Source organism: Megalobrama amblycephala, linkage group LG20, assembly GCF_018812025.1.
Source record: "Megalobrama amblycephala isolate DHTTF-2021 linkage group LG20, ASM1881202v1, whole genome shotgun sequence".
Classification (NCBI taxonomy): Eukaryota; Metazoa; Chordata; class Actinopteri; order Cypriniformes; family Xenocyprididae; genus Megalobrama; species Megalobrama amblycephala.
In genome coordinates this window covers 7,314,144-7,328,290 of record NC_063063.1, presented here as the reverse complement: position 1 = coordinate 7,328,290, position 14,147 = coordinate 7,314,144, and the positions used below count along the sequence as shown (strand labels likewise).

Genomic DNA, 14,147 nt, shown 5'->3' with positions numbered 1-14,147 from the left:
AAACGGAAATTCATTATGCAAGGAATAATTGATGACGGGTCGTTGAATCCTTAAAAAATAATGCACACCCGAGGTGGTAATGTGGCCACGACACATATATATATATATATATATATATATATATATATATATATATATATATATATATATATATATATATATATATATATATATATATATATATATATATATACACACACACACACACACACACTACTGGGCTGTTGAATGCTCGAATCTGATTGGTTGACCAACATTCTAAGGTGTTCAATTATTTTCAGGGAAACGAATAAAATCAAATTCTGTATTTGCTGCCCAATAGACATTGCCCACTTTTGAATACATGCTGTCATTCATAGATTGGCCACCAGATGACGCTATTGAGGAAATTTAGTAATGCAATCACAAACATTTGAAGTTCTCTCCTATGGGCTTACAGTTTAATCATGTTTTATAAAAACATAAAAATGAAGTACAATTTTTTTTTTTTTTGTACATTTAGTATAAGTGAGTAAGTTGACAAGAACTATAGGAAATTGACACGCTATACTACATCTACATCTTTTGAACTTTATTTTATAATTATGAATGCAGCTTTTATGAGCTCATATTTAAAAGAGAGCCAGCCTGGAATATTTGTACTATTAAAAATTCATTATCAAAAATGAAAATGAAGAAAATATTTTAAATAATATAATTCAATAGCCTCCAACTGTGTACAGTTGCCAGGCAGCACAGAAATTAGTGCATTAACACAGAATTCATCAAATGTGCAGTCACAAATGTGTACCACTTTGTTGCGTTACAAATGGTTTTGAATGTTGCTCATCTGATCAACTTTTATTAGTTGATTGTATTAATAGAGTATAACAGCAAAACCAGCAGGTGGACAAACGACTCAGATTTATGCTTCCACTTGTTAAAATCTTTAATGCTTGTCAGAACAAGTAAACTCACAAAAGAATTATACATAAATTCTTGTTTTCAATATCTTAATCATGTACGTACAGCTACTGTAAAACAGCCATTCATGCATCAAAACACTTTCGTCATATGATTTTCATTGATTTTTACATCATAAAACAAAATGCAAAATAACAAAACAATCTGATGCACCCTGATTACTGTGGTAAACCAGTAATTAAACATTGAATTTAAAAAAATAATAATAATAATAATAATAATAATAAAAAGAGCAAAATGTGGATTTGGTTCCCTCTTCATGACACAAATACGAGCCATAAATTCATCTCTTCCCAGGCGCGTCTGGCACATGTTGGTACGCTTTTGATTAGTGTGAGGAGTGAACCTGGTTTATTGTTAGACAATGTATGATTGTGCAATCAGTTACCTGAAAATATTAGCATCGTGATCCAGACGATCCTTGATTGATGAGTACAATACAAAATGAAGCTTCAAAAGAACTAAAGACAACATCCTCAGTTCATCCAGAGTTCACACAGGTCCTGATGTGGACAACGCCATTCCTATGCTGTTGGCATTGGGTCTGAAGAATGACACAGCTGAGCAGGAAATAGTAGAGATGACAAACAAAGAAGTGATACTGTAGCACTCGACATGATTATTGCTTATAGTTCTGAATGCAATAGTTTCAGTCCCAAAAGTCCCTTACTCTATAGAAATAATCCAAGGTTATTAGCACGGCTGTTTTCGGTGTTGCTACAAATCGTCCAGGGTGGCGATCTGGCAGAGATGACATCATGACTTCGTACTAGTCTACAGGACTTCTGCAATAAGGCAAAACAAGTGCTGCAAGCTGGTTATCTGTGTGCGGAAACAGAATGCATAACTAATTGCATTGATGCCTCTTGGCTTCCTCTATGCCCTAAATCTGCGCTGTTGATAGACTGAAACTGCATGAACACCAACATCGATGTGCTAATCGACAGGTACTGCACAAAACCCTCACACACACACACACACACACACACACACACATTATGGATGTAGTTCACAGTGTCTGTGTAGGAAATAGTTCAATTCAAAGTGGGATTTTGCTGATAAAAAGTCTGATAACAATGTCCGACAGAATCTGTTTGTCTCCAATATCCCTTCTCACTCGTACGTCGTAACAAAAAAACGCGTTAGAAATGTTCAAAAAGGCACACGTACTTCAAAAAGAGTTGTTTTCTTTCTTCGTATAGCCAATCGCTACGGGCGCCACTGAGAAAAGTTGTGAACCAAACCTACTGACGGCTGCGTGAACCATCATTTACGCCACCGAAGCGCCGCGCGTTCGCTGGCACTCGATGGCGATCGAAGTCTCCCTTTGGTGCGTGTTTTGAGCGCGAGCGGTCACAGCTTCTCGCCGTCCAGCAGCTCCTGCAGTTCCTGCTGGATGTCCTCAGGAAGTTCCAGACCGGGCAGGTCTTCCAGAGGGATCTCCTGAGTGGGCATCTCCAGCGGAGGGAGCTGTGGGATGGGAATGTCCTTCGCCTTGCGCTCCTCGGCCGGCTGTGGAAGCACCCATAGCTCCGACTTCTCCACGAAGTCAGCGTCGGCGTAGTGCTCCTTCTTCAGCCGCACGTTCTCCGCCCGCAACCGCTCGTTCTCCTGTTTCAGCCGCTCGTTATCAGACACCAGGCGGTCCACGAGTTTGCGCAGGTCATCGATGGTGGTCTGCTGCTCTTCCAGCCGGGTTTTGTCGTCTTTCTGGGCCTTACTGCCTGTGCAGGGCTCTGGGACGGTGCCTTTGTTCTTCAGGAGGTACAGCCAGGTGTCGTACTCGCGTTCGGAGGGTTGGGAGATGTCTGCGGCCGTTCCGGCAGGCTGTAGGTAGCGGCGTGGCGTCTGGTCTGAGGCGGGGGCGTGCTGGAGCGTTCTGGGCTTGTCTCTCGCTTAGCTCGCTTCCATCGCTCCTCGATCAGCCTCTGCTGCTTGATGTGACTTTCCCTCTGAAGCTCCAGGGACAACCGAGCCTACGTAGGAGAGAAATATCTTAACATCTCAAGAACTGATGCACACCGCAAAATAATTAAAAAAATAAAATACCAGGCGTACCTGTTCACACTCAGTGAGCTTCATGGCCTCCTTGAGAAGTTCTGTGGAGAAAAGACAGGTTATTTAAAGGGTTAGTTCACCCAAAAAGATCTTTTTGATGAAATCTGAGAGCTTTCTGTCCCTCCATTGACAGCTAAGCAGCTGATACTTTGATGCTTCAAAAAGTTCATAAAGAGATTGTAAAACTAATCCATATGAATTGAGCGGTTTATTCCCAATTTTCTGAAGAGACACGATCACTTTATATGATGAACAGATTTAATTTAGGCTTTTATTCACATATAAACATTCATCAACTCACACTTCAGTTGTGATAAATGGAAGCTCAAGCATGTTTGCTTTAAGTGTGAGAACCGATGAGGATCATTCTTGTGTTACGCAGCAGGTTTGAGCTTCCACAAGAAATTTGATCTCCGCGCATCAAGCAGGTTCGGTTGAGCTTCTGTTTATGTACGCTGATCAATATGTTTATATGTGAATAAAAGCCTAAATTCAATCTGTTCATCATATAAATCTATCGAGTCTCTTCAGAAAATTTGAACTAAACCACTCAATTCATATGGATTAGTTTTACGATCTCTTTATGAACTTTTTGAAGCATCAAAGTGGTAGTTGCGTAGCTGTCCATGGAGGGACAGAAATCTCTCAGATTTCATCAAAAATCATTTGTGTTCCAAAGATGAACGAAAGTCTTACAGGTTTTGGAACGACATGAGGGTGAGTAAATGATGACAGGATTTTCATTTTTGGGTGAACTAACCCTTTAAGCGAAAGCTTCCAGGGCTGGTTTCTCAATCACAGGTTGAGCCCAGTGCTAGTCGTAGATTATACAAGAATTTTCATTACAAGAATTTGTGAGACAAACCTAAGGAGACTGAAGCCCTATTTGTATTCAGACAAGTTATTGTTTCTCTTGGGGACATCATAAAATTTCAGCATTTACATGGGCTAGTCTATGATTTTATTGCCGTCCAAATCCAGAAAGTTTGTGTTTTTCTCCCACCACACGAAAAATTACTGCTTTCTCACAAACACCGAAAGTCGTATAGTAATTTAATTACTGTCCAAATTCACATCTGTAAGTTTACAAGAAGGGATCAATCCAAAAGGCATTTTGCAAATCCTTTTTCACCACTACCAAGCACCGTACGATAACTCTTGTTTGTACACATTTGAAATATGGGGACTTTTATTACTGGAATGCTGGAAACTGTTTTCAAGAATAATATTACATCACCACTCCACTACAGCGAATTAAGAAGGAAAAGAAAAGCAAAGTCACATAGGGCTGCATCGATTAATCGCGATTAATCTTTTGCAAAATAAAAGTCTGTGTTTACGTAATATATATGTGTGTGCTCTGTGTATAATAATTATGTATATATAAATACACACACATTCATGTATATATTTAAGAAAAATGTTATATTTATATATAAAATATTTATGTTTATATGTAATATAAAATATATATATTTATAATACATGCATATATTTCTAAACTTTATACCTGTATGTGTGTGTATTTATATATACATAATTATTATACACAGAACACACACATATATTACGTAAACACAGACTTTTATTTTGCAAACGATTAATCGCGATTAATTGTTGCAGCCCTAAAGTCACATTTTCAAACTGGCCATTAATATAGTACGCAATCATTTTTAAAAAATATTTATCTACATTTATGTAAACTTGCACAACTAATAATTTTAATAGTCGAAAGTGCTGTATGTGCTAAAAAATATGTATGTAATGTAGTTATGTAAAAAATAACTTATTACTGCTAATTTCCACATTTTTAAAAATTACATTGATCATTTTGAGAAACAAAATGTAAGAGAGAAAACAATTTAAATTTTATTGTGTCACTTTAAATAATTAATAATACAATATTATTTTCCTATTATTAAATTAATATGAATAACAGACATTTTGTTTACCACTGTGAATAATTTGCCATCTGAAAGCATGAGTTTTTTTTCATTAAGGTGCCATGCAAATGCATTTTTATAGACGTCCCCATAAGAAATAATAACCATCCGAATAGAGTTTAAAACAGAAACCAACCTGCAGCTTTCCTGTGGCAGGAGATGGCATCTTCAAACTTCCCAGCAGCCAGCAAGCGGTCTGCTTTCCTGCATTGTTGATGGGCCTGAAAGAGACGATATAACCTATTCCATTGTTTCATCATGTGTTTGTTAACATTTAGAACTAACGACAGGACAGACCATCAATGACAGCTCATTACCTGCTTCTAGCAGAGGTGTCCACACTCGGTCCTGCAGAGTTTAGCTCCAGCTTGCCTCAACACTCCTACCAGGAAGTTTCGAGTATGCCTAGTAAGAGCTTGATTAGCTGGTTCAGGTGTTTAAATTGGGTTGGAGCTAAACTTTGCAGGACGGCTCCCTCCAGGAGCAGGATTGGACACCCCGGCTCTAGAGTATTTCTCCTGGTTAACTCTGAAAGGATTAGATGAACGTTCATGTAGCTTCAATCACAACAGAAGGGGATCTAAACTGATGTGACTGCATCTGTCATGTGAATCGCTTCTATTTTCTACTGTATTTCACCAAGCTGGGAATGACTGGGAAGTAGTTTTGTGCTCAAACTCTCCATTGTTAACCTCATTTCACAAAGGACTACATGAAATGTGAAGCCAGATTTCTCATGTAGCCCTACTTAACTTTTAATTACACACCCAGTCAATCATAAACATCAAAGTATTTATCCCAAAGCACAAGTATCCAATGTTTACAGTGGGGTTCAAAAGTCTGAGACCACACTGAAAACCTGACATCCAAAATTGAATTTATAGGATCATATGAACTCTTTGTTCAGATGCTCAGATGTTCTTGCTCCATTGACCCTCGTGAAAAACAAGTGAACTTAAGTGAACGACTGCGGCATAATAAAAGTTCTGCTGCTCGTGAGGCGTGTGTTGCACAATCGCTCCAGCGGCCTCGTTCAGCTCCCACAACACTCGGTCCTGCTCTGCTTCATACTACAGTAATGTTAATAATCGCATCCATGAACATGATTTCTTCCTGAGTCCTATCCCTATTCTTTTCCACCGTCCGTTGAGGTGAAGACCACATGTCCCAAGATTCCACACTCAACCTTGGCATCATCAAGCTACGCTATTGTATTGAATAGGCCTCTAGCGACCTCTAAAATATTACATATTGCACCTTTAATTGTACTACAGAGAGTTTTGAAGAGACATAACAGCACATCATTAGCTACCTTAAGGCCTGCCCTTTTAATCTTCCATAGTGCAATATATTGTATTTTTTCTGAATAACAAAGAAATGAGTAGAAATTAATAGTTGCCATATCGTTAGCCTCATAGCATAATTGCCTAAGTATCATTTGAAAATGAATGACTTAGGCAATTATGCTATGAGGCTAACGATATGGCAACACCGTACCATAAAGAGTTAAAGAGAGTTTCATTGCTTTTTTCTTAACACACTTAAGTTTACTTTAGAAAGGCGTATTAGTAATAATTTCAAATCAAACATTTACTTTAAGGTACATTTTCAATTATTTTAAGTCTTTCATCACACTTCAAGTACACTTATTTTGATGTGTTGACTAACATGACATACAAGTTCCAATAGAAACAGCAAATTTTACACTTTAACCAGATTTAAAAGACAACAGAATTATGAAATTATGTATAAAGATGTACTTACTTCCTACTCAAGTGGGTTAAAAAAGCGCTCTGATCTTCAACTACTTAAATTAATATAAATGTAATCTAAAATACAGTTTCAATTTAATTGTAAATAACATGCAATTAAGTGTCCAGAAAAAATATTCACTTTGCATATTTTCTTTCACAATGTACTATTTACATATTGAGTACTCTTTTTAAAAGTATGTTAAAGTGTACTTCCTTTTCACAAGGGGAAGCACATGTTCATGTTCATGCTGCTGTCACTTAAGCACACCAAAGGCTTGGTTTGTTGTCTATGATGGAGGGAAATACCCCCTGGACTTCTGAAACGAATTAGGAATAAATTAAAAGGTGCAGACGGGTTGATGAAGGGATGCTGGAAGAATTGTCACTGGAGCCATGCAATATGTCTAGTCTGCATTACTTACTAAATATATTATTTTATATATCATATAAATGTATATTGTATTATATAATATTTTTATTTTCTATTATTTTTCATTTATTAAGTTATATATATATATATATATATATATATATATATATATATATATATATATATATATATACACACACACAATATTATAATATAGCTAGCTAAAAGAGAGAGAGATATGTGTCCAAAAAAAATTATTTTATCTTTGTTAGACCGAGAATAAAATTTACAATGAAAAACTGTATTGAATTAAAAAAAAAAAAAAGTTATCTCAGGAGCATCTTTCAATAACGTACTGTCATAAATGTCATACGACTCGAGGAAATAAATCACACATTTAGAGTCATGTGTCAGTGAAGTACGTGTGTTTGTTTGTTTAAAGGTGATCAGCTGTCAGCAGTAAACAAACACACATATGGAGACTAACTGAGACAAGACTAAATTAAAAACTGAACACGGTTAATACGAAGCCTTCGCATCACGGTTCAAGGATTTAAAGCCCCGGGTAATAAAGGGCCGCACGTGTTTCCGGACAGGTGAACCTCTTCGCAGCCTTATTTTAATTTGTTCAGAGATTATATGCGGCTAAGCTAACAGCAGCTAGCATGCTAATGTGGCTTGTAAACAAACACTTACGAGATTGAGAGGACTGTCCAGCACCTCCATTCCTTCATCGACTACAGCCTCAACTACACGAGAGACTCATTGGCACATTATTGTGTTTATTCCGGGACCAGAGACTCTGGTTTCACCGGTTACTGATCCACTGCTACAATAGACGAGCAAAAACAACAACTTCCCCCTCCGCGACGTCACCGCCGCGTCACATTACAATGAGGTGCGTGTCGTGAGAACGCAGTTCCTTTCGTCATTTCTACTTACAGTTTTTCACAATTACTAAGACGCATTTCGAGAAACCTTGAACCATTTTCTCACGACATTAAACACAAAACCATATCTTCAAACTACATTCACAAAACTACTGACCCTTCTGGCAAAATCACTTCAAAACGATTTCAGATCATATCATACACGCTTCAGAAAATATACACACTACAGAGCCTTCATTAGACAGTACATCAAAAATGGAGGACACGTCATCTAGAACATGAGGTTATGGGAGAAAAAAGGCATATTGCATGCAGTAAACAAATTTTGCAGTTATATTAAAAAGTAGGTCTAATCAAAGCCCCTGTAAACAGAACGTTCCCCAAACGTTCCCATATGGTTCGCGTTTGGTTATTTTTTGGGGGAACCAAACAAGAAAGTTCTGGGAAGGTTCTCTATTGGTTCCTTTTTTGTAACATAAAGAGAACTTTTTTGGGGTTCATTTTACAACCTAAGGAGAATGTTCCCCTAACCTAAAGGGAACATTCTATTTATGTAAAGAAAACTTTCCTGGCTAACCAACTGGGAACGTTAGAATCTTTGTTCTGGGAACCAGAAACTAACGCTCCTGGAACGTTCTGGGAACCAAAAATTGTTAGCTGGGTAGTAATGTGAATATATTGTGTCACTGTCTGATCAGGGACAAAATGTGTCCTACACACAAAATCCCTCTTTATGTTACAAATAAATAAATTCATCAAAATTAAAATACTTAAAAAGTTACATCTAAAGGAAATCTGGATATTCAGGACATTCGTTGCTTTTATTTTTAAACAATTTTGTTATTATTTAAATACATGCTCTATACTTAAAAAAAAACAAAAAAACAAAAAAAAACATGTAGGCCTAATTTAGCCTGTCCTCAGCATGAGGTCACAATGTAAAATTGCCAAACAAAGTGTTAAAAAAAAATGCAACAAATTCACAAATATACATTTAAATTGAAAGACAGAGACCTGTAATATATCAAACAATACAAAAAGTAAGTCTTGAATTATATTTTCCATTAAAAAATGCCTATCAAAGTTGTGTTCTCACTTTACGTCAACTCCGTCAGGATTTTTATAATTCTGAATAAATCAGGCAGTGTCATGGTCTCTTTAACTCTGAGGAGCACTTACTATTTCCTGCTCATTGTGGATCTCACAGTAGGACGGTAGTGTTGAAGTCTCTGCAGTCACAGCTTTAACATGTCAACTCCGTCATCGCAGTGTAATAGTTCCTGTAAATAGTTGTGTGATAAATCTTGGCATTTTTTATATGTTTATTAAGGCAGCTACAACTGAGAAAGAAAACAAAACTGCTCCATTGTACAACATTAAGGTTAAGGTGGAAAGAAATTAAGTTTTGTCAACTCTGTCAGGTTTTATGTCTGATGGTTGACTTTTTTTCTCAAAAAGTCTATATAATGTGATTTAATATGTTTTTTGCATATGGGGTATTCTTCTAATGTTGTTTCATGATTCTGTTTACATATACTGTATATTTGGCCCCCCAGCTGGACCTTTGTCAACTCTGTCACTATTTGTCAACACGTCAGTATTTGTCAACTTTGTCAATATTTGTCAACACGTCAGTATTTGTCAACTTTGTCAGTATTTGTCAACACTGTCAGTATTTGTACTCCTTCAGTATTTGTCAACTTTGTCAGTATTTGTCAACACGTCAGTATTTGTCAACTTTGTCAGTATTTATCAACACTGTCAGTATTTGTCAACTTTGCCATTTTTGTCACCTCCGTCAGTATTTGTCAACTTTGTCAGTATTTGTCACCTCCGTCAATATTTGTCAACTTTGTCAGTATTTGTCAACACTGTCAGTATTTGTCAACTTTGTCAGTTTTTGTCACCTCCGTCAGTATTTGTCAACTCCGTCAGTATTTGTCAACTCCTTCAGTATTTGTCAACTCCATCAGTATTTGTCAACTTTGTCAGTATTTGTCAACTCTGTAAGTATTTGTCAACTCCGTCAGTATTTGTCAACATTGTCAGTATTTGTCAACTCTGTCAGTATTTGTCAACTCCGTCAGTATTTGTCAACTCTGTCAGTATTTGTCAACTCCGTCAGTATTTGTCACCTCCGTCAGTATTTGTTAACTCTGTCAGTATTTGTCAACTTTTTCAGTATATGTCAACTCCGTCAGTATTTGTCAACTTTGTCAGTATTTGTCAACTCTGTAAGTATTTGTCAACTCCGTCAGTATTTGTCAAAACTGTCAGTATTTGTCAACTCCATCAGTATTTGTCAACTCTGTCAGTATTTGTCATCTCCGTCAGTATTTGTCAACTCCGTCAGTATTTGTCAGCTCCGTCAGTATTTGTCAACTCCGTCAGAATTTGTCAACACTGTCAGTATTTGTCAACACCGTCAGTATTTGTCAACTCTGTCTGTATTTGTCAACTCCGTCAGTATTTGTCAACTCCGTCAGTATTTGTCAGCTCCGTCAGTATTTGTCAACACGTCAGAATTTGTCAACACCTTCAGTTTTTGTCAACTCTGTCAGTATTTGTCAGCTCTGCCAGTATTTGTCAACTACGTCAGTATTTGTCAACTCTGTCAGTATTTGTCAACACTGTCAGTATTTGTCAACTCCGTCAGTATTTGTCAACTCTGTCAGGTTTTATGTCTGATGGTTGACTTTTTTTCTCAAAAAGTCTATATAATGTGATTTAATATGTTTTTTGCATATGGGGTATTCTTCTAATGTTGTTTCATGATTCTGTTTACATATACTGTATATTTGGCCCCCCAGCTGGACCTTTGTCGACTCTGTCAGTATTTGTCAACACGTCAGTATTTGTCAACTTTGTCAGTATTTGTCAACTTTGTCAGTATTTGTCAACTTTGTCAGTATTTGTCAACACGTCAGTATTTGTCAACTTTGTCAGTATTTGTCAACACTGTCAGTATTTGTACTCCTTCAGTATTTGTCAACTTTGTCGGTATTTGTCAACACGTCAGTATTTATCAACTTTGTCAGTATTTGTCAACACTGTCAGTATTTGTCAACTTTGCCATTTTTGTCACCTCCGTCAGTATTTGTCAACTTTGTCAGTATTTGTCACCTCCGTCAATATTTGTCAACTTTGTCAGTATTTGTCAACACTGTCAGTATTTGTCAACTTTGTCAGTTTTTGTCACCTCCGTCAGTATTTGTCAACTCCGTCAGTATTTGTCAACTCCTTCAATATTTGTCAACTCCTTCAATATTTGTCAACTCTGTCAGTATTTGTAAACTCCTTCAGTATTTGTCACCTCCATCAGTATTTGTCAACTCTGTCAGTATTTGTCAACTTTTTCAGTATATGTCAACTCCTTCAGTATTTGTCAACTCCGTCAGTATTTGTCAACTTTGTCAGTATTTGTCAACTCCGTAAGTATTTGTCAACTCCGTCAGTATTTGTCAACTCTGTCAGTATTTGCCAACTCCGTCAGTATTTGTCAACACTGTCAGTATTTGTCAACTCCGTCAGTATTTGTCACTTCCGTCAGTATTTGTTAACTCTGTCAGTATTTGTCAACTTTTTCAGTATATGTCAACTCCTTCAGTATTTGTCAACTCCGTCAGTATTTGTCAACTTTGTCAGTATTTGTCAACTCTGTAAGTATTTGTCAACTCCGTCAGTATTTGTCAAAACTGTCAGTATTTGTCAACTCCGTCAGTATTTGTCAATTCTGTCAGTATTTGTCAACACTGTCAGTATTTGTCAACTCCATCAGTATTTGTCAACTCTGTCAGTATTTGTCAGCTCCGTCAGTATTTGTCAACTCCGTCAGAATTTGTCAACACTGTCAGTATTTGTCAACACCGTCAGTATTTGTCAACACCGTCAGTATTTGTCAACACGTCAGTATTTGTCAACTTTGTCAGTATTTGTCAACACTGTCAGTATTTGTCAACTTTGCCATTTTTGTCACCTCCGTCAGTATTTGTCAACTTTGTCAGTATTTGTCACCTCCGTCAATATTTGTCAACTTTGTCAGTATTTGTCAACACTGTCAGTATTTGTCAACTTTGTCAGTTTTTGTCACCTCCGTCAGTATTTGTCAACTCCGTCAGTATTTGTCAACTCCTTCAGTATTTGTCAACTCCATCAGTATTTGTCAACTTTGTCAGTATTTGTCAACTCTGTAAGTATTTGTCAACTCCGTCAGTATTTGTCAACACTGTCAGTATTTGTCAACACTGTCAGTATTTGTCAACTCTGTCAGTATTTGTCAACTCTGTCAGTATTTGTCAACACTGTCAGTATTTGTCAACTCATTCAGTATTTGTCAACTCCGTCAGTATTTGTTAACTCTGTCAGTATTTGTCAACTTTTTCAGTAATATTGTCAACTCCTTCAGTATTTTGTCAACTCTGTCAGTATTCGTCAGCTCTGCCAGTATTTGTCAACTACGTCAGTATTTGTCAAAACTATCAGTATTTGTCAACTCCGTCAGTATTTGTCAACACTGTCAGTATTTGTCAACACTGTCAGTATTTGTCAACTCCGTCAGTATTTGTCAACTCCGTCAGTATTTGTCAACTCCGTCAGAATTTGTCAACACTGTCAGTATTTGTCAACACTGTCAGTATTTGTCAACTCCGTCAGTATTTGTCAGCTCCGTCAGTATTTGTCAACACCGTCAGTATTTGTCAACACGTCAGAATTTGTCAACACCTTCAGTTTTTGTCAACTCTGTCAGTATTCGTCAGCTCTGCCAGTATTTGTCAACTACGTCAGTATTTGTCAACTCTGTCAGTATTTGTCAACACTGTCAGTATTTGTCAACTCCATCAGTATTTGTCAACTCTGTCAGGTTTTATGTCTGATGGTTGACTTTTTTTTCTCAAAAAGTCTATATAATGTGATTTAATATGTTTTTTGCATATGGGGTATTCTTCTAATGTTGTTTCATGATTCTGTTTACATATACTGTATATTTGGCCCCCCAGCTGGACCTTTGTCGACTCTGTCAGTATTTGTCAACAATTCAGAATTTGTCAACACTGTCAGTATTTGTCAACACCGTCAGTATTTGTCAACACGTCAGTATTTGTCAACTTTGTCAGTATTTGTCAACACTGTCAGTATTTGTACTCCTTCAGTATTTGTCAACTTTGTCAGTATTTGTCAACACTGTCAGTATTTGTCAACTTTGCCATTTTTGACACCTCCGTCAGTATTTGTCAACTTTGTCAGTATTTGTCACCTCCGTCAATATTTGTCAACTTTGTCAGTATTTGTCAACACTGTCAGTATTTGTCAACTTTGTCAGTATTTGTCAACTTTGTCAGTTTTTGTCACCTCCGTCAGTATTTGTCAACTCCGTCAGTATTTGTCAACTCCTTCAGTATTTGTCAACTCCATCAGTATTTGTCAACTCTGTCAGTATTTGTCAACACTGTCAGTATTTGTCAACTCCTTCAGTATTTGTCACCTCCGTCAGTATTTGTTAACTCTGTCAGTATTTGTCAACTTTTTCAGTATATGTCAACTCCTTCAGTATTTGTCAACTCCGTCAGTATTTGTCAACTCTGTAAGTATTTGTCAACTCCGTCAGTATTTGTCAACACTGTCAGTATTTGTCAACTCTGTCAGTATTTGCCAACTCCGTCAGTATTTGTCAACACTGTCAGTATTTGTCAACTCCGTCAGTATTTGTCAGCTCCGTCAGTATTTGTCAACACCGTCAGTATTTGTCAACACGTCAGAATTTGTCAACACCTTCAGTTTTTGTCAACTCTGTCAGTATTTGTCAGCTCTGCCAGTATTTGTCAACTACGTCAGTATTTGTCAACTCTGTCAGGTTTTATGTCTGATGGTTGACTTTTTTTCTCAAAAAGTCTATATAATGTGATTTAATATGTTTTTTGCATATGGGGTATTCTTCTAATGTTGTTTCATGATTCTGTTTACATATACTGTATATTTGGCCCCCCAGCTGGACCTTTGTCGACTCTGTCAGTATTTGTCAACAATTCAGTATTTGTCAACTTTCTCAGTATTTGTCAACTTTCTCAGTATTTGTCAACACGTCAGTATTTGTCAACTTTGTCAGTATTTGTCAACTTTGTCAGTATTTGTCAACACGTCAGTATTTGTCAACTTTGTCAGTATTTGTCAA

General features: G+C 36.9%; 1 protein-coding gene across 1 annotated transcript; it reads right to left on the bottom strand.

Annotated features, from left to right (window-relative positions):
* Positions 1-903: 903 nt before the first annotated feature.
* On the bottom strand, positions 904-7,998 carry nrbf2b (nuclear receptor binding factor 2b). The gene is given in 5 exon segments (XM_048170724.1): positions 904-2,795; positions 2,798-2,939; positions 3,022-3,062; positions 5,101-5,185; positions 7,785-7,998. Coding segments are annotated over 5 exon segments (777 nt in total). The 5' UTR covers positions 7,815-7,998; the 3' UTR covers positions 904-2,316.
* Positions 7,999-14,147: the final 6,149 nt, after the last annotated feature.